The sequence below is a fragment of the Gasterosteus aculeatus genome, chromosome 18, assembly GCF_964276395.1.
Source record: "Gasterosteus aculeatus chromosome 18, fGasAcu3.hap1.1, whole genome shotgun sequence".
In the NCBI taxonomy this organism is placed as follows: Eukaryota; Metazoa; Chordata; class Actinopteri; order Perciformes; family Gasterosteidae; genus Gasterosteus; species Gasterosteus aculeatus.
The window spans coordinates 16064225-16085864 of NC_135706.1; the positions used below are offsets into that span (position 1 = coordinate 16064225).

Consider the following 21640-nt stretch of genomic DNA (forward strand, 5'->3'; position numbering starts at 1 on the left):
AGTTCAGAATGTGGTCGAGGCAGAACGCGAAGGAGGTACGTTGGCCTGTAATGAGAAATGTCTGATTCAGATATGATTCAGGATGAAGGCCCACAGAAAAACGTGGAAAGATTTGAAGACAACGGACGAGTCGGATCATTTTGGACGCGTTATGTGGGGGAGAAATGAAAGTAAAGAAAGAGGAAACACAGCGTTTTGTCATATTCAGATTAATTTGACCACTTTCATGTAGAACCGCAAGAACAACATTCAATATTTGTTAACCTAAAAGGCCGTATTGGCCTTTTAACTGTAGCAAAGGTTCATCTGGGCTTCATACACGTTCAATATTCTCATAGGAGAAGCATGTTTGTTGTACCAGAGAGTTTTGATCATCTTTTTACCCGCAGCGGCCGTGTGAAATGTCGTCGAAGCGCTTCTCCGAATGTCATTTCAAATGTGTCAAAGTGTCTTTGCAGCAGAGTTTCAGTGTCAGAAGCTGGTGACTGAACTTCCTGTTTTCATCCTTCCTATTTTCTTCCTCCGCTTCTCTCTTTATTTTCTTTTTCATTCCGGTCCCGTTCGGTGTTTTCACGGCTTGTAAAGTCAGCGCCTGTACATCCAACAAGCTCTTTATGGTCTCCATAACCGCTCCATGTACTGTATTTCATTTGACATCAGGGCACGGTAAACACTTCACCGCTTCCAGCGCAGCACAGGCGTCTCTTTGTGCCCGACAGAAAGCATCCATCAGTCATATTACCTGGTGCTTTCACGCTCCCCCAAGATCTCTGTCAAGGAAATGTCCTTCTGCATTCACAGCCCACCACCTGGGAAGAACCACTTACCTCTGGAGCGGATTAAAAAAAAAGGTGAAAAAAGAAAAGCCTTTTGGGAAAAAGCCTAATGGGGTCATTTCTCTCACACGGGCCTCCTGTTACTTTGTGGTCAAATGCTGGCGACTCTTTGCACATGCAGAAAAAACTCACCCAACAGGCCATTGTTGGTGACTATATATATATATTTATATATATTTATCTCAGTCAAGGTGTAATCACAAAGCCCTGCTCCTGTTATCCACACATGCAGACAGAAAATCACAGGCTTCTGGAGATTTAGCTCTTAAGTGTGTGCAGAAGATATACTTACTTTTCCCAATGGTTCCTCTGCGTGTATCGACTGTAGCTTAGCATGCATGTGAACTCGTGTGTAAATAGACAAATCTCCGCACAATGCACATTCATCCCAAGCTAGATCGTTTGTCGTATCGGGTTAAACCCAGTGGATTACATCAGAAAAGTGCAACGGTTTCCCAGTAAAGGCGGAATTCAGTGTCCTTTCATAAGTGCTCCTGGCCTCACTGCAGTTCCTCCAATTGCATCTAATTGCCATGAGTCATTTTGTTTTTCTGTTGTTTTGTAATCTGGATTAAGTCCTTTTGCACCGTCGTCTTTTCATACGGTTTTCATTTCAAAGGCTGATGTGTAACTCTCCTCATTCTGCAGTCACAGCTTTTGCCATTTTTTGAGGGTAACTTCCCATAAAACCAGGATTTGAGCTGCACACATTTGCATGTCCTCTGCACGTGGACACACATACGGTGTCCCGTCCTCCCCCATCCAGTCTTCAGTCTCTCATCTCTCTCCCAGTTGCTGTTCTCTTTTTTGTCCATGCACACTGTTGGGTCGGCCTTCTGCATTGTTATTTAGATCTATGGTTACTAACCAGGTGGGAACAGTGGGACGTATCAGCAGATCTGACTTGAATTTCACCATAAAGTCAAAACATGAGGTTAAAAAGAAATGAAGACGACAAACAAACCAAATCCAGGGAGACGACAACAGGGAGAAAGAAGGAAAAACTGCTGCAGAAGTATAATTGTCCTGATATTTGATCCTGAGTTTAAAAGGAGAGTTAACTGAAACCAAACAAATAAATGGTCTCCATAAGCCTTTATTTTTTCCATGCGGAGGATATTTCTTCAACCATTTCAAATCGAGGCTGGTTTTACAGCCTTGCCGGATCGTAAACGCTGGTGGACACGGATGTAGGTGTTAGACGTGGATGAAGTATTAAATCTCACGCACATATTCATGTATGTGCTGAACACGGCGGTCCAACTTGGTGTCAGACTGTGCATTTGGTCCGTCTCTACTGAGTTGGACTCGGTGTTCCACTTTCCCCTGGATTAGACTGAGCGGTGTCACACATTCGTAAACCTTTAACCTGCAGGACGGGCTGCTTGCAGTTATACTAAACCGACACATTGCAGCGCTTCAATACCACAGGAGACAACAATGGACAAACAGAGTGGAAACAAGGGATTATTTAACACGGCCTTTGTGTTATCAGGCAAACCTTAGACAGGAAGCCTCAGTTAATCATTGCAGAAAGACAAATATGACGCGCAGCTCCAGAGAAGTGAAGATGAAATGCAGACGGGGCTTCTTGAAATAAATAAAAGAAACAGCAGTAATTATTACATCTCGCGTGCAGGGAGGGCCGACCGACCGTATCATTTAGGACGGTGAGTATTATAATTATCCCCAGCCGTTAATCTCCGAGCTGAATGGTTGACTCAAGCATGGAGGCTGAACTAACCCCTTCAGGAATCCTCTTCCTCAGCGACAAGTCACAAGTTATTAGGGGTCTGTTTTGTCTCAGCATTTGAAAACACACACATGTGCACATCATGGGATGATCTTTTACTGCTGATAGCACGTAGCAAGGAGCCTCCATGGGCTGCTGCACCGTTTGTATTGCCTCTTGAACCTCACCGATGACAGATAATCATGGACATATTGTCTGTCTGGCTTCTTTTCCTCTGATGAAATCGGAGTCTTTCGCTCTGAGCTGCGGCCTCGGTTAGCGAAGGAATGACTTTCATGGTCCCGGTTTTGGCTGCAACGCGACCCACGCGGCGTCCCAAAGAAACGGTTGCTTCATGCACTTAATGAAAACCGGGTGTGCAAAATATCCGCTTGTCATTGGTTAATATTACAGAGATGGATTTCCGTCTGAAGTAAAATGTAACGATCTGGTCCTGCGTTGATCTGAACGTCCTTTGTAGCCACACCGCCGCGTCACCAGGCTGAGTTCAAAGTACATTTGATTACAGCAGCAAATGGACCCAAATGACCACGTGTAAAAATCCACTTGTTATTCCACAACCGACCCTTTTATATGAGGTAAAACACACCGCCAGAAGCTCCTCAGAACCCACTTTATGCTTCTTTACACCGTCTTATGGTCATGCACCACTTTCAATGCGAACAATACTTTTGCCTGTCGTTCAGAATATGTCATATCATTTTTTTTGCTTGCGTGCACTTAGTTCACTGACTTGGACTTACAGCAGGAAATCTGATTCTCGGGATTTTTCCTCGCTGGCTCGCGAGGCAGCCATTTATAGCCATATATTTTGACAGCATGGAGCAAAATGTGTCACAGCGCTTGGCGGACGGTGTAATGCACGTCCATTAAAAAAAAAAATACAGCCACGCAAAACAAGTTATTAGATCAGTTTTAGTGTTACCAGAAGTTTGAGGTGCAGCCAACCGGGAGGGTCTGCCACTGTGGCCTGGAGAGCACAATGTGGTCACTGATTACATTCACAGCTGGTCCAGGACCAGCTCTGGCACTGACGTCGCTAATGGGCGGGTAGGCTACACTGACCATTTCGATTGGCTTGAGCTCGACATTCTGGCCGTTTGTTTCCTTGTTTGTACTGGCGAGCGTTTGCGTCACGCTCAGTGGAGGCATCAGAGAAAGATAAATCTTTAAAGAAAAGCTCAACGCTTCATTAAATGTGTGATAAACAAGATATCTTGTTGAAGCTGGTAACTATTTATTTATCCCAGACACAAAGCAGTAGCCTCTGTCATTAGACAATTCCTGCCTGTTAAATAACCGCATAAACTTTATAAAGCAGCTTTGCTTTTAAACATGTTGCCGTCTCTATTTGACGGGCGTGATTTAATGTTTTCGTCATACGTTTATGTGTAAAAACAGCCGCGTGCCCCCATTTCCCCTTTTGAGAGAATGTTCCTGGAGCTCGACGTTTCCACAGGGCCCGGTAAACTTTTGCATTATGTCCATTGCAACGGCGCTACTCCCAATTGGCTCCTACCCGCGTGCAGTAGGCTGCTAGACCCGTAGGACGGCCCTGCAGGTCTAGCAGTCGGTGGATAATCCTCTGCCCAACGGAGCTCAAAGCCTCTCAGCGCTTGTCACGTTCCGTTACTGTTAATCTGAACTGGATCCGCCCGCCAACGGGCTGACCCAGTGCCTGCACCCCGGCCCGGCTGAGGTCAGCCTCCGACGTCACTCCGAGAGGCCGAGGTTGGCCGTTGCCGGTGCGCTGCACCCGGAGAATTACTGCCAATTACTTGGTTTTAAAATGCCAGCGACCTTTGGTGACGCTTTGAAAGTGACGTTGTTGCCGTTGCTCGGTGTGTATTTGAACTATTTCCACATTTCACGGGTATTAAAGAAAGGGGGGCATTTGTGTAGCTACGGGCTTGTAGTTATCTGCTGGGGGAGAGAAAACAACCTGCTGTGAGGAATTTCCCGTCTGACTGACCCGCTGAGGTGAGTTGTTGGTTCAGAGAGACAGCAGATGTCTTCTGCTCCGTGCACGGCTGCTGCACACGACGCCAGTCAGCTCGCTCTTTGTAACTGTGACTGTCTTTTGGAAAATATGAACAGGGGGAAGCACTTTATTTTAGGAGCATATGCAGCCACTGCCCTTTGGAACCGGCCGGCTGCAGCTGCTCTGTGAAACTGCTCACTTGTCTGAGTGGTTTGTTCAACATTCATGGTTGTGTGCGGATTAAAGCAATATATTCAATTTCCTCTGATGTCTTTTTTAGAATCAGTAACTCGAGCGCTACAGGAGGGAAGAGCGACCTCACGGGCCAGAGACACTTCAAGCACCATCCAATGAAGGATCACGTTGTAATTATTTTATGTTAACCAGGTAAACAGGATGTTTCATCCATCTTGGTTAATTTGTGGTTTTAAAATACAGCGAATGGAGCAAAGTGACCCACGGGCCAGAGGATGTACTGGGGTCACAGGGACAGAGCGGACTGGGTGTACTGGGGTCACAGGGACAGAGCGGACTGGGTGTACTGGGGTCACAGAGATCAAGTGGACTGGGTGTACTGGGGTCAGAGGGACAGAGCGGACTGGGTGTACTGGGGTCAGAGGGACAGAGCGGACTGGGTGTACTGGGGTCACAGAGATCAAGTGGACTGGGTGTACTGGGGTCACAGGGACAGAGCGGACTGGGTGTACTGGGGTCAGAGGGACAGACGGACTTTGTTACCCATTGAGAATAAACAGGCCCTGAAGTCGGACGTAGAGAAAAGGTGGAGGACTTTGCAGATGGTCCACAACCACTTCGCTGCTGCAAAGACGCGCTGTGCTTTGGTGCCGTTAATTGTTAATCCCAGAAGATGTTCCAGGAGCCGTGGCGTCCGTGGCTCTTTTCATTTATTGTCAATCATTTTTTCTTGTTGGGTTTTGCCTCCTCTTTTCTATTCTTGTGACGCAGCGCTGACGAAGGCAGTTGTGTATTATAATGAATAACAAATTGTGTGCTTGTCGACACCCGAGAGTACGTCACAGCGCACAATACACACCCGAATGGGCCTGTATTTTCTCCCAAATACTTTAACATGAGTAAAACTAAAAAAAACAAAAGGCCTAATTATACGCAGCATTCAAGTATTCAAGTCACATGATCTTAATGTTTGAAGTAAAGTTTGCATGCAAGAGGTTGCATTAAATTGTAAAGTTTGTAACAAGGATGTTGTTCTTGTACCAAACACTTGATCAGGGTGTCCCAACATTAGCCAATACCTTTCTTGATGAATGATTGATTAGTTGTGAGACGTTGGAAGACACAGCAGGTCTTGTTGTGAAACAAACATTCTTGCTTTGAGGAGTCTAAAAAAAAAAGGGTGAAAAACCTGCTCTACTTGAGAGACGGTTTGAAGACGAAGAACTGACGCCGTTCAAGTCCGTCTTCCAACAACATCCGTGAGGAAGAACGATGCCTTGGGGGTTTCCCCTCCCCTCACATGGGCGGAGTTTCACAGATATCGAGATTCAGACGACTCCGTAGGCGACCCAGAATCCCTTTGAGGTCTTCTCTTCCAGCACCGAGGACCCAACACCCACATGCACACATGCCCTCACATGCGCCCCACCCGGACACCCCTTTGAGCGCCGGTGGGGATGAATCACCCGGGTCTGATGTGGTCAGCGGCGAGCAGTGTTTCTGTGTTCCCGCCCTCAAAGCCTCGTGGGACTTGATCAGTGGTGATGCTGCATTCTGCCGAGTCATCATCCAGTTTGTTTCCATTCCCACACTGAGTTAATGACAGAATGAAACAAAAGAGCTGGAGTTCTAACCGTCCAAAGACATTGTTTCCAACAACAAGGCCGGATGTATAACCGCTTCAAAATATGCCACCGATTTAGTGCTTTCTCATTACGACGGAGTTTCGGCAAACTGTTTTTTGATGTTGTTGAAAGGATTTGCAGCAGTGAAGCCGGAGATGTCGTATTTATTTATCTCTCCGATTTTATCACAGTTCTGCGTCAGCAGAAAATCCCCAAAAGTTCCATTTCATTTCATCACCTACGTGAGTTCATCTGGATGCACAATGGATCAACATCGGGCGACTGCACCTTCGGTGTTGGAGGGCACGGCTCTCAAAGCTCACGATGGTCCTCAAACGAGAGCAGATTGAATGCATCGCAGACGTCTGCCGTCACTGAAGTTACTTTTATTGTTTCTGACAATTTGCCAAACCGTGGTGGTGTTTGCATCTCCTCCGTCACACAACCTTGTCTAGACCGCGACCTTTGACCCGACAAACTTTAGCCGCGTCAGAGAAAAAAGAATCAATGCGTTGCCTTCGACGGGAGATGTTTTGGTGGAGCTGGTGCTCGGGCTCTTCCAACCGCTCGAAATGTGTCTGAGTTTCTGCCGTCAATTCAATCGCGACATGCAGGTGAAAAGCGCCGCAGAACAACAACAATCAGCAGCCTTCAACTTAAAACGATAAGCGCTTCTGTTTGTGCAGAGCCGTTTGAGCGTACAAAGACTCTTCCTTCCCTCAACGAGAAACAGATGAGACATGTTGAACATCTGAGGCGCGTCTGATCACCGTGTGGTGACCATCGTGCTCTTGGAAACGCCAGTTTTAAATACACTGAATGACAGATCGCAGGGCTTTCAAGCTGTGGCCTCCACCCGCAAAAGACAAGCAAGTGGTTGTAGTGATTCTCATTCTTAAAACACAAAAACACACCTGTCTTTTTTTTTTTTTTTTTTTACAAAGTCCCGGGGATACGTGAAGTTCGCAGATGTTCACGCGGGAGAGAACCCGGCTTTTCACGCAGCTGCAAAGAATGAACCTAAACTTAATTGCCAAATAAATTAAGTCGATTACACTGACGGATGACAGCACAAATTGTGACTTTGTGCAGAGGGAACGCAAAGGCTGCAATTTGAGATATATGCTATATTTTTATGGCTCTTCGCACCAGCGACCACGAGGTTATTTATGCTTGTGTCAGTGCAGGGAACACGGGCGGCGTCGGGTTATTTATTTGGGGGATTGTCAGGAAGCGGAAGGCCTTCTGTACATCACAGAGTAAAGACCAAAACAAATCATGTTAGACCGACATTTAATACTTTCCTCACCTGTACCTGTCAGCCCCAAACCCCAAATAAAGGCTTGTTAATTCCCTCAAATATTTCTTTTAGCAAATATGACCTTAAATAGATGTAAATTGTGTGTTATTCGGGAATTTTTAAATAATATAGTGATAATTAAATGAAATAATTGAGCGATAATTGATTATTATTTACGAAAGGTAACCAGGCTTTAAACATTTAAATAAGCAGCTGTTGAAGTAGAAATATCAGTGTAAATTTGCATTCATGTTCATCATTTGGAGTTAAAACTTTATGGAGCCGGTGTTATGAGGACTTTATGTCCATAAACAGGAAGTAAATGACTTTGTCGCGCTGCATTCTGTGCACACACACTTTCATTGCTCCATTTACAGCATGTTTTATTATGTGCAGCGGTGTTTGCGTTCCATCTTTGGCAGCGTGTCACTGTGAGAGAGCAACGGCTCAGCAAAGGTTTCCTTTGCTTACAGCCTCAAAAATGTAAAATAGTCCTTTTAAATCACGACCGTGCGCTTGTTTTGGGGGAGACGAAGCCGTCTTCCCACTGTGAGCACGACACCGAGGAATCCATCGGCCGACACCGCGAGGAAACCAAACTCACAAACGCGCTTCAGTCCGGCTCACCCTGAATTACCTTTGTCCCCGCTCTCACCCCCCCGGCTCCCTCTCGTCCTTGGTCCCTCTATTTCCTTTCCCTCTCCAGATGTCTGTTCACCAGCTGCGCTCAGATGGCTGAGAGAGGCAGACGGGATGGGTTTGTATAGAGCGTGCACACACACACACACACACACACACACACACACACACACACTCACACACACACACACATTGCAGTGACCCTCCACACTGGGGATCCAGCACTTTTGTCCCAGAGTTTAAAGATTGCTCTTTGTTCTAATTTTTCCACATCTTTTCACCGTCTATGACCACATCAATGTAAAACAGATGCCCCCAACTCACGAATGACTGCAGACCAGCTACGGCTTATGATCCCACAAGGTCAGGAATTTTCTCTGCTCTAATCAGATCAGTGTTTCTTTTTTTGTGTGTGTGGCTGAAAGTGATTTGACTGCAACTTTCGGTCTGGAAAATGAGGAAAGTGATGTTTGAAACGGGATTTATTTAATGATTAGTCAGTATTTCGTTCAGAGTAAAAGTCCGTACACACACACTCATTTAGTGATCTCATCCCGGAGCTGCACATTTAGCTTGATCACTAAGCTCCGCCCACCTCCTTACTGCCTGTCACATTGCACATTAACAGGTCATAATCAACCCTCCAATATCTATTACATATTGCAGGGAAAGCATTTATATAACAAACATCGAACATGTGGGATTCAAAGCTTGACCGGTTTGGTGAGATGTGATTGGACCACGGCGGTTCGCTCACAAACTGTGCCGTCAATTCTCACATTCAGCCGCTGAAGCGGCGCTGTGTGTGTTTCCAAACTGCGTTGTTGCCGTGGTGACGCGGAGGACGTTGCGATGCCCGCCCCTCTGACTTTTCGAGTAAACTGCGACCGAACCTTCTTTTTCTTTTTTTTACCTCCCAGCAGAAGGACAAAAGCGTCTGTGTGAGGAGGTGTTGATCCGGACGTTGAAGGTCGGGTCACGGGGCGGATGGACGGACAGGTTTCAGGGGACGTGAGGGACGGGTGGGCCTCATGCGTAAACACAGCCCGGCTGTGAGACGAGAGAACGCTTCCCAAGTTTTCCCATGATGCTCCAGTCCAGCTCCACCCGGCAGTCACCTTGGATTTACCCACTTTGAGACGCTAAACGTCCAGCTCAGATCATCCATCAGGACATGAGAGGGCCGCAGCATGAACGAGTCAAGTGTTCGGTCGGATCTACGGCTTCTCGCTGACACTCGCTCTCTCTTTCACGCCCTCCTCTCAGCTTTCTGTCTCCCCTTTATTGTCCCCACACTCCCGACCTTTGACCTCAAAGCCCTCCAGAGCCCAGATTGGGAGTCCATAAATCAGATCAGTGAGTTTCTAGACTTTACCTTCACTGACATGAGACTTTAAAGTGGGTTTGTTTGCCAGGAGAGAATTTATGAACGTTTCTGTTAAAGAAGAATTAAGAAGCGTGAATTGTAAGATGTGCACGAAAGTATTTGCAATAAAAATAAATCCAATTTAAAATGGAAGGGGTGCACTCTTTAACGGTAAGTGGTACATTACCAAAAGAAGAAAGAAATTGTAACAATTACATGAATACAAACGTTTAACTTCATCCTGATAGCCAGATACATACATGCAGCTTCCCTGGTTTCATTCTATAAGGTTGTATCGTTGTTACATATAATGAAATAGGATTCCCTCTACTTTCAAATATCAAATAAATTGGCAAACTTGCAAAAAAAAATAAAAAAATGCACAAGTACATGTTAGAATCTACACTTTAAAGAGAAGATTTTCATATCCTCCGTTTTTTGGCACAAACTGTCAGTATAAAAAAACTTTTGGTTGAGGCCAGAAGTTCCTGATGAGCACAACCAAAACAGAGGAAAATAACAAAAGTGAAAGATCACTTTTCCATGAATCATGAACTATCCTTTATGACTAATTAAAGCCAATTAAATGAAAAGGATTAGATCGCAAGGGGAAAATAGAAAATCCAAGATAATGAAACATGACAGAAGAGGCAGAAATAGTCTCAGAGATGCAGAGGATTGGTTGAAAATGAACAGACAGGGTAGATTTTCCTATTTCCTCACAGAAATGCAAACATTTCGGTGAAGCCGGTTAGACGGGAACCATGACTTTGGTTCACTAAACGGGAATTGAAATACACATTACGACGCAATTACTGGGTTTCTTTCCTTAAATATTTTGCTTCGGGAATCTGCAAACAACCACCTACATCTGTTTTCCAAATCGGAACCGGACAAGGAAATGACTTTTGTGCAGATTGGTAATGAGTGGATTGCAATCAGTTGTTTGTCTGACAGGTCAGAATAGGATGTTAATATTGGCCCTCTAACCTTCTGTAACAAATTCACGGTCTGAGAAACTTCATAAATATGGGCTCAGTAATTGTTTTGGAATGACATCAGCCCGAGAATGGAGGGAAAGGGAAAGAAAGAGGCTGATTTAGTATACTCAGCATAAATCAGCCAGCATATCTTTTGTTTTTTATGACTTTAAAATGTCTCTTGAGCAACATATTTATGTTGCTGGAAGGCAAGAAGACTTTAAAACTCAACATGCTTCTCGTTAACAAATACGAACATCACCAGCGGCTTAATGTAAATCACTTTTTGTGCAAACATGCAAAAATACGGTGATAAATGCTGCAGGCTCTCCATGTTTGCAGGAGCTCGCTCCAGGAAACGAGAGGTTCTATCAAGGAAAACTATGACTTCTTCTGTTCTCTTTTCTCAGGATTAGTGTCATTAAAATAAAAAAAAAGCTCATCTTGTCCTCTGACTTTCTTTGTTCCTTTGTGACTGATGCAGTTCAGAGTTCAGGAGCCTCACACCGCTGAGGCCTGCGTGCTCTGCGGAGGAAGGTGGTGGATCACTGGACGTCCTGTTCTGTTGAGGTCACATTGCGTGCAATAGCTGTATTTATTTAAATACACAAACCCGGGTGTTATACGTGTGATTTAGTGGCTTTTCCTGCCGGACCCAAACAACTGAGCTGAGCGTTTATGAAGTGGGACTGTGAATCATCTTTGTTCATGCGGGTTAACAATAAGCCAGCAACTATCGTACTTGGAATAATAGTCAGACTTAGAAGCTCTCTCAAAACGGACACGTTCAAACTTTCAAGTCCAAGATAAGTCGGATAGTAGAAGGATTAATGTGAAAAGTGTCACGGGTCCATTTCCACGCAGCCTCCATCCATCAAAAATGGCGTGTACATACTCACATGTGTGGGTCGGTTAGCATAATAGCCCCTAACGTGAGGCCTAGATGGCTTTTTCAGGTTCACACATATGCACTTTGTGGATGAACTTGTACATTAAAGTGAATTATAGTGGATTTACCCTGTAAATAAGGCAGATGCCGTATTGTTTCTGCCAGAATTATTTATGTCATTTGCAAAAGCCAATTTGGTGCAGCAGCTGAATTTGATGAAAAACAGGCCCCGACGTCAAACCGTGGAGCTTTGGGCGAGTTTGTTTTGTTTTCCTCTGGCATGGGAACATTACTGTGAAACTGAAACCGGGGAACGCGCAGTCTGCAGACTTCGCACAGCCTGCTCGTGTTTTTCTGACCTGCAGCACCAATAATGCATAATTCTGGAGAACATTGGCCCGGATGGCTGCGCGGAGACGAGCTGTTGTGACTGAGTCTGCTTTCCGTGATGAATTACGCACGAGTCCCTCGTCACGCAGAGTGCGGCGGCTAAAACATGTCCCCGTCTCCCGCATCTCTTCCCCCACAGGGGGGGAAAAAACGTTGTCAAAAAGCCTCCAGGATAAACGATCAATGCCACAGATATGTGAAAAAAACCTTCCCAAATACGCACAGGTACAACTACCTCCACCTCGCACAACGTTATACTGGTGTGTTTCTGTCAGGAGCAGCGAGACGGCCGGCGTGTTTGCTATTACAATGTGATGATGACTGTGATTACAGGCCGAGGAAGAACGGGACACACACACACACACACACACACACACACACACACACACACACACACACACACACACACACACTAGAAGACTTGGAGAGAAATACACAGACAAAAACTCACACAAATTAGCACCTTGGTGATTTAAATTGAGCAGCTGTTGCTGCTGAGAATAAATGACGGTTGCAGATTAGCGTTATTTCTTCAGGAGGAAGGTGAAAGTCAGTGTTTGGGGCTCTAATCACTGATGAATAAGACGCAGAGCAGTGTGATAAAATACCTTTCTGTGTAAACGTATATGAATATACACTATTTATACATATATAAATCTAATCACGTTTTAAAGGTTAATATTTACAGGAAGTGGTTTGGCTTTTATCACCAATGTATGTGGATGTGCACAGTGTTTTATTCGCTTAGTACATTTTATTCATGGACATGGATTAAACAAACACACACACACACACACACACACACACACACACACACAACCAGGTGACTGTAGTGAGGGAAGAGTGTTTTCTCAGGCTTGCTCTTCATTTCTGCTTCTTCACCATCTGGGCAGAAATCCATCTGAGCATTTCAGCATCTTGTTGTAAATGGAAACAGGCAGATTATTATACGTATACGTATAATTTAATTGACCTCATCACCAACTTTAATCCTTTAAGCCTCATAGCGATTCTACCTCGGATCTGAAATGCACCTAAATAACCCCGGAGAAGAATAAGGATCAGCAACATGTCAAAATAAAAGCCCATTTCACAACTTGGAAAACAAAGAGTTGTACCGCGCTCACGCTGGGGAAAAGTCAAAGCCAGGTCTAAAGTGATATCTAGAGAGTGAGAATTTCATCATCACATTTATGGTGATAATTGCGACAAAAAGTGTGTGTTGCTGACCGTTTGTCCTCCGAGCAACTCGTCCTTTCAAAGTCATTGCACACTCAGATGGTAGATTGTGTGATTCCTGAAGGGTTCGTCCCATCTTTTCCTCTGACTGCTGCTTGAGGTGCTGGCCGTCGTGTTTTGTGTGTGTTTACATGTGTGTCTGTGTGTTGACAGAGATAAGCTGAGAGAGCAGATGTTATTCAGCAGGAGAGAAGAGACCAGCTTCTCATGCCTGGTTTTAAAAAACACTAGAAAACACTCAAATAGAACTCTGCAGCAGGCTGATTTTTATGAAGGGTTTGTATGTTTTAATCAAAAGCTTGATTAATCCTTAATAAACATTTTATTAATGATTTATATCAGTAAGAAGCTACATGAACAACTTTGTTTGCTTTGTCTTTTAAGCTTGTTTTTGAATGATAAAACTACTACATACGATCTTTAGAAACAGATTCCATATTGAACTTAATTATGTTTAAACAGAACTGTTTTGTGTTGCATGCCTGCAAATATGCAGACACGTGAGGAACGTTGCAGATCTAAGTGTTACTTTTCTCATTGTCTTAAATGAGCAGGCCGAGCGTCTCCCTCTCTACCACCAGCTGCTTTCCGCTCGGACAACCGGTGTTCTGGCGCTGGCCTCGGTACAGCTGGCCACGCTATTTACATTACCACGCATAAACAATTAAGATTAGGGATGAATCTGATTTATTGCTCCAGCCGGCCTGTTGTTTGATTGGCTCGCTCCACCAGACGGAATTGTTATCACTGTGTCGGCTGATAATCGAGGGGGATCAAGTTTTGCTTGTGGCTGCGATTCATAATCTCTAAAAGCAACTCGTCTCACACTGACGACTGGACCAGTTTCTGTGCAACGCAAACGGCACAAATACACAAATGTTTCTCCACCATCTCTTTTGCGCTGTCTCACGCACGGAGAGAGACGCACAACGCCGCTTCTCACCGTCGGGCCTTGCTTTTGTTTGATTTACTCGGTGACCTCTGACCCCGGGCCGGACGGAGCTCGATGGACTCTTGCTGCTCCGAATGGATCTCCAATGGACTCCTGTGTGTTTGCACAGATACACGTCGCACGCCGCCTTTGTCCCTCGAAACACGTAATGTGTTATTTGGATTGTGGTTCCCAAATAATGTGCTGTACCTCTTAAATACCAGTTAAATCAATGTATCTTTGTGTACTTGTACCCACATTTAAACTAGAGAATAACTAGGTTTCATCCACACACGAGATGACTCTCATTAATAATGTCAAATATTACAACTTTCTACCTTAAGAAAAAGTGAATAAAACCTTTGTGATTCATTTATACTTTATAACACATCTCACTCGTTTTACAAACCAGATAACACCCATAATTCCCATTCTTTATATTCTCATATATAACAGATGAACAATGTGTTTCTCTATCATGGCGTCTCTCCATTGTTGCTCCATTTTGAATCTGCCTGAAAACCTCAAATAAACCAGATCTGTTTCAGATATAAATTCTTCCTGGACTGTAAGAAGTAACGTAATCTGGAACAAATAAATCCGTCAGCCGTTATTTAAATAGTTAAATCACGTAGCACTTCTTTTTTTGTGGCATTTCTTTGGTGGCTCCTGTAAAAGTTGTATAGTTGTGGTATTTTTAGAAACATGTCATCTTTGAAAGCTTTGAGTATTTCTAACAGACGTTCAAAGTTGATAAACGCCATCAAAGTGAGATAAGACGATTGATCCACTTTGATCAGCTGGGTTAATGTGAAGCCAGAGCAAGCAGGTTGTTAGCTTAGCATACATTTATGCTAAAAAAACAGCTAGCCGGTCTTTGTCCAGGCCAACCAAAAGTAACCAAATACCCCAACAAGTACATCTAAAAGCTACAAATGAGACCAGAAAGTGTTGAGGTGGATTCTCTTACATTCTCTAAGCTAACGGGCGCGTTTGCCTTCAACAACATACATCTTCTCATCTGACTCCAGTCGGGAAAGAAAGAACGTGCGCACCACTAGAATTGTTCCGCCAGGACAACTTTCCAGGTCTGAAGACGTAGATTCTTTCGTGAGGTGGACTTGATCTTTGACCCAATTCAAAAAGGGTAAACTTCCTCCGCTCGCCCCTCAAGCACCTTAGCAACAGACTTCTTAAGCTACCTGTGTTTCACGTCAGCCCTTTTTCCTCGTTGTGCAACACACTAAACGCCTCAATGCGTCCCGTTAAGCCCTCGATGAGGAAGTGGATTGTTTTGTTTTTTAGTTCTCAGCAGCGAGAGTGACCTAAAACGGGGGGGGGGGGGGGGGGGGGGTGTTACACTACAATAGCTGCGAAATCTTATGGCAGTAACCACAGCGGAGCACTGGGCACATGCTTATGGAGCTAATCAGCTTTCTGTAGACGGGCTAATGTCCTTACAGTGGCTGGGGGGGGGGTCTATATTTAGTGTCCCCTCTCCCTCTTAACGGGGGATCACATTGGCTCTGTTCTCCTTTCCGTAGCTCATCTCGCTCTGCTTAAGTTCATCGAGAGGCAAATGAGGGAGGACTCAAAACCGAGGAGGAAGGCGGCATAAATCTGTGCGCTCGAAATGTCACAGAAATGACATCGGGTTATAAATCACGGCGGCAGGCGAGAGAACAGAAAATCGGCATCAAAGAGAGACAAAGGGACGTGTTTTTTTCCGACGACATCTGAAGGCCGAGGCTTTAGAGCAATGCAGCCAATCATCTGCCACGTGTCACCGGGGAGCGAGGCTCTGCTGGAAATAGGGTGTGTGCATCGTGCGTGGCATCGACCTGCTGCTGCACACGCTAATGGGGTTAAGTTCAGCCGACACGTCGAGGCCGCTCAGGTCGTTGACCTGATGGAGATTTTTCCACCGTCCGTCAAAGCAAAAAAAAAAAACCCTAAATGCCGCAGCGATGTACCTCAGCTGGACTGATAAATAAGGAAATAAGGTAGAATTTATAATAAAATGTCACGCAGGTTGTTTTCGTAAGTGGTGTTTGTGTGCGTGAGAGTGAAAACAAGAAGTGAACCGAATAACTCGTCTGCTGGTCTTTTTTTTTCCTGCTTTTTAATTCTCAAGTTTGACACAATTATCAGATCATTATTTTCATTGTCCAAACGGGACAGCAGTTGAAAACAAGTACAACAGTGAAACAATCTCTTTGGAGCAACATAAAACCCATTGGAAACAGCTCGGAGCACAATGAACACAAGCATCTCAGCACAGCCGCCACGTCCACCGAGTTCATCAAAGTCGCACACAGATATCACACAATACTCAGCTACACAGCTTTGAATCTGCCTGCTACATCAGCCGAGAGAAAACTGTACAAAAATAGAGGTTGGTAGAAAAATAGGACATCTGACATGTTTGAGAGAACACGCTGAAAGTCTTGCACTTGTAAACCTGTTTGCGTCCACGATCAGGCCCTTAAATATCCACGTGATGATCTTCATCCATTCCTTGGTACTTATCCATTTAAAAAAGAAATGACAGAAATAACAGTTCAACAGCCAAGATTTGCTCATGCAGCCCACATTTCCACACACCCTAAACTCTCACATCCCAGTGAAACCTTTTGGTCTTCATGCAGCACATTTTCTGTAAATGACTCTTCTCTGCGGGATACACCTGTTTGCAGCGCACACAGTATGTGTCCGTTTTTCATTAACTACGTACAAATTGTGTTGAAAAATTATCTTGATGATTTTATTTATATGATACGAAGAAGAAAGTAATAATGTTCCAGCGTAATTTGAGGAGTTTCTGCCGGTTTCGGAATGCATTTCAAATACACGGATGCTTTTTTCTTTCATTTAAAAGTTAAAGTAGCCCTGCAAAGTTTTTGGCCACTAGTAGCTTTACGGAGCAATTCAGAAAAAGAAATAATATAGATCGATTTTTAACTATTTATATCCTCCCATCCATTTTACAGTATTTAATGGATGACTCATCCTGTCATAAAAGGCAGTGAAGAAGAAGCCGACTATGTTTAAAATAGTCCAAGAATCGGCTTTGCAAGAGGAGGAAAGTGCACTTTACACTTTTGCACAATGCGTTTTGGTGATACAAAATGTAAACAAAACTGGTTGTTTCTTTCAAATCAAAACTTCACAGGGCACCTTTAAGTTAGTGTGAGTTGTATATTTCAGATTAAAATACATTTTTGAAACATACAATATATATTTGACTGCACAACGATGACAACGATGCATTTTGAAATGCAAAACTTTCACGTATGAAAACCCTTTTCTTCATCCCCCACAGATGATAAGATTATGTGAATATCTTTTCATTTCATCAAGACGAGCACTTGACCACCTAATTCCTCCGTCACATATTTCTTTGACAATCTTATATGCATTTTTGATCCGGCCTCCTCCCCGACCCCCCCCCCCCCCTCACTACCGATGATGAGATTATGTCGCGACTTCCTCTTTGGTAATCAGGATGTGTGTTCTTCGAGCGGGATTGCAGATAAGAGCAGAGTCTTTAGCTAAACATCTAAAAACTCTGTTGCACTGAGCTTAGACGGCATGGGTTAACGCTGCTGTACATTCATTCAGTACCTGCTTGAAAATCAATTAGGCGGCCCAACAGATAAAGAATCACCAAATTATCTCTTCCCTTTTCGGCTTCAACTCAGGCACTTAAAGAAAATTATTCCTGTACAGAAATAAAGCGTGCATTGTTTCGTTGTTTTTTAGTCTCAGAACTCAGATAAAGTTGAAAATCAAAGTGAGTCTTTGGATTTGTAAACAGTATCCAATTCCTCCTTTTGCATTGTCTGTGAACAGGAGTCCCACACAAACACACGGCGGCGGGGGCGGAAGCTCGCCGCAGGTCGACCACGAAGCGGCAGCATCAGCGCATCGCGCGGGTCCTCCGCTAATCTCTGCGGCCGCATGCCAGTTTCTTCTGGGCTTCTCATCAAAGAGGCCGAATCGATCTTCCAGGAGAGAAGCCTGAAAAGTGATGGGTCAGCCTCCATTCCTGGCATCTCTCCCAGTGGGCTTAGCTCCTCCTGCTGTGGCACCATAACCCCAGGAAAGCCTTCCTCTGGCGCGCCGCCATCCATCCAGATTCCTTGCCCTCGTTTCCCTCGCTTCCTCCTTCTCTTCTTCTATCTGTCCAGCTTTGCATTGTGCTCCCGTCTCGTCTTCCCGGCTCAAGAAAGAGAGACACCCGTCCATCCCTTTTTAAGGAGATTCCACCGTTTACCCACAAGTACGTGACGGTTTAGTTACAGGGTAACCAGGTGCCGTACATGGGGTGGTGGTGATGAGGAGGGACGTAATGCTGGGGAAAGGAGGGAGGAAACGGGTAGATGGGCTGAACCTGCGCCACGTAATAGTTGCTGAAGTTCCCGTCCGAGACATAAGGAGCCGGCTGGTAGAAGCAGGTGACGTTGGCGGCGTTGGGGATGGCGTTCTGCTCGGCCAAGACCCGCAACGCCAGCGAGGAGATGAGGCTGAGCGTCTGGCGCCTCTCGTGGCCCATCAGGCACACGGTGCTCTCCTGCACCACCTCGTACAGCGTGGCCAGGTAGTCGTACTTCCGGTCCTCCAGGTCCACGAAGTGGTTCTGAAGGTAGGACTCCAGCTTCCGCCTCTGCTCGCTCACGTCGGGGAAGTCTATGAAGAAGCGCGAGCACATGTAGCGCTGCAGCAGTTTCATCTCGCTGTCGGAAGCTGCGCGGAAGCCCCGCACCAGCAGGTGGCAGTACTTCAGCAAACCCCCGCCTCGGATCTCCTCGGGGCTCCTGGTGCAGATGAGGCGCTTGCGCAGGTGATCGAGGGCGGTGGGGAAGTCGCCGTAGACGCTCTCGCCGAGGATGGTGGGGTGGAAAGTGGCGGCCATGGGGTGCTCCGAGCACTCGTAGAAGAGCAGGAGCGAGTCCAGGCGGATCTGGAAGGAGTCCACGCTGAACTCGAACTGCCGACGGAGGGAGTCCACGAACTTGAGCTCCACGTTCTTGCCACGGTTGTTGGAGAGGGAGATGAGGCTCCAGCGGTCCGAGTCGTTGCACACCTTCACCATCTTTTGCACGTAAGCCTCCTAAAACAAGCGCAAGTGAAACGTTAGGTGACATCATGGACCCACGTTTGTGCAAGTTTTAGGTAAATGCAAGTCATTGTTTGAGTCCTTATGTTGATACAGGTATACATAGATTATTCCATATCACATGAACCACAGGACACAGGTATTAAGTTAACCTAACCCATCCTAAAATGATTTGACCATTTCTTGTATATATATATATTAAAAGTGCTCAGATGGTAAACGTAATCATTTTTTCTCAGTGTGCATCAAACACGTGCCCTGATGCTTTACAGTGATTGCACTGTGGGTCACTGGATAAAACATATTCTGAACCAGCCTGAGAAGGCTCCAACAACTGGGCATTAATGCCACTTGCACCGGATAATAACCTCGGATTAGGTCTGCAAGTCGTGATGTTTTGTAGATCACATCTGTTGGTGGGCCATTAGTAGCCCGGGAGGTCCTCGGTATCCAGGTAACTGATTGCCGATTTAATAATGTGGATGCGATGGCCATTGGATTATACAGAATCCTCTGTGTGTTGGAAAACAAGCTTTCTCCACTATTTGAATGCGTATATATCTGCGCTGGTTGAAGACATTTGGGGAAGTGATGATATGCAGACACTTTGATGTCTTCATTACGAAATCCAAAAGGCTTCGGAGCAAAACCGTTGGAGGAGAGAATTGTGAAATAAACTCGCACCGCGGGGAGTCTTGCACATTCTAACGTCAACGTTAAAGCTCGCTGTCACCGTGGTCAGGCCTGGCCAATAGACACGCGTCTTACAGACAAGTCCCGCCCACGACATTTCACCCCAACAGCAGACAAGACGTTTGCATTCGCATGAATTAATAAATTTCAAATATATTTGACTTGCATTAAAACATTTAGATTTCACTTCCGATGTTCTGGTTCGGTGCTGCTCGGTTTTATGCACAGTAAAGACGCACATACAACGACCTGAGGATCTACTTATTGCAATGTATTGATCAATAACTCCATACGCTACCTTTAAGGTGACCGGTGTGATCTTCTCCTTATTCACCCCCTCCGGCAAGAAGTCCAGAAGCGAGTCCAGAACGATATCTTTCACGATCTGAAACTCCATCTCTCCCTTGAGGTCGGCGCAGAATATCAGGTCCAGGTCTTTCCATCCCAGCCCGCTGTCCTCGTGCAGCACGTAGCTGGCGGCGGAGCCGTTCAGTCGCACCTCGCGGACGTGTATCCGCTTCTCCTCCATGCGGCTGCGCACCACGTTGACGATGTCTCGAGGCTTCACCTCCAGCGTGGGGAAGCTCCAGCGGCCGTGTATGGGGATGGAGCCGGCGAGGATGGTGTCCAGCCGCTGCACTTGCTCCCAGTTGAGCACGCTGAGGTTGACGCTCTCCCCGTCCGGGCAGCCGTCGGCCGCAGCGCACCCGACGCTGTCGTCCATGGTGCGAAGAGGCAGACGGGAGGGTGTAAACGACAGAAACTTTTCACGAACTCCCGCGGGGAGTCGCGGCCGTCAGCCAGCTGCAACTTTGTGAAGAATTGAACGCTCGGAGCCGACGTCTGTCATTACAACAACGTGCTGGAACGTGGAGGCGCCTCGACGCACGCGGGGAAGAGCCAGTTGCTTGTTCCACTTCCAACACACAGGCCGTAGTCCAGACAAATTGCGTCTATTAGCTTCCCAGCCGTGAGGCTCAGTCACTGCCGAGCATCTGCTGCCCCGCTGCGCGCTCCACTCCGCTGCTGCGCCATCGCCAAACTCCAGACATGGACCGTTTACGCCGAGACGGTGGTTCCTCACTGCGTCAGCTCGTCAAAACGTCACGAAGGCTCAACGACCCGTCCTTCGCCACCAGCACAAACGTTTCATCCATCAAATTTAACCTCTGTCCACTTTGACTCACTTTTACGCACCGATTATTGCGCGTCCCTGCTGCGTAACGTCAGCTCGTTCAACTTTACGCACTCGTTTAAAGTTGCCGCAACACTTTCCTACAACACACCTACTTTCAGAAAGTGGTGTAAGGCGTCTTTTCCTTTACATTTTGGCCGATTGTGGCTCGTTGGTACTGCGTGATGCTACAGAGGTCCCGCTCCACAGCTGCTGGAGAAATTGTGACCAAAGTGCTTCCCGTCTGAGAGGAGTTTGGGCGGGTCGGTGTGATTGACAGCCCACACCCACTAATAGCTGCCTGCGCTTCTCATAGTTGAGGCTGAAGACAGGGGGCGTGTCTGGGGAATCGGCGTTATGAGAAGGGAAGGAGGCACCTCACCAAAATTAGCCTTGAATTGATTTCTTTGCACTCCTCTCCAAGCGCATGTTTACTCTCGATAACAGCATCACAAATGTAAATCATATCAGCCCCAAGTTGCAGCCAACAACAAAAACAGCTGTGTTTGCATTATGATGAGCACCTCTGA

At 45.8% G+C, this 21640-nt stretch overlaps 1 protein-coding gene and 1 long non-coding RNA gene across 3 annotated transcripts; one reads left to right on the forward strand and one right to left on the reverse strand.

Moving 5' to 3' along the window:
* Window positions 1-4298: 4298 nt before the first annotated feature.
* LOC144389402 (uncharacterized) lies at window positions 4299-9839 on the forward strand. Of its 2 annotated transcripts, none has more exons than XR_013453419.1 (4): window positions 4299-4569; window positions 8397-8447; window positions 8639-8692; window positions 9253-9839. It is a non-coding gene; the product is annotated as an uncharacterized LOC144389402 (long non-coding RNA). The 2 variants fall into 2 exon arrangements; XR_013453420.1 differs by having other exon boundaries at window positions 4305-4569; window positions 9250-9839.
* Window positions 9840-16861: 7022 nt separating this feature from the next.
* LOC120808223 (terminal nucleotidyltransferase 5A) lies at window positions 16862-21391 on the reverse strand. The gene is made up of 2 exons (XM_040160931.2): window positions 20235-21391; window positions 16862-19237 (listed from the first exon to the last, which is right to left on the reverse strand). Exons 1-2 carry the CDS (start codon window positions 20658-20660, stop codon window positions 18419-18421), a joined length of 1245 nt encoding a protein of 414 aa, XP_040016865.1. The 5' UTR covers window positions 20661-21391; the 3' UTR covers window positions 16862-18418.
* Window positions 21392-21640: the final 249 nt, after the last annotated feature.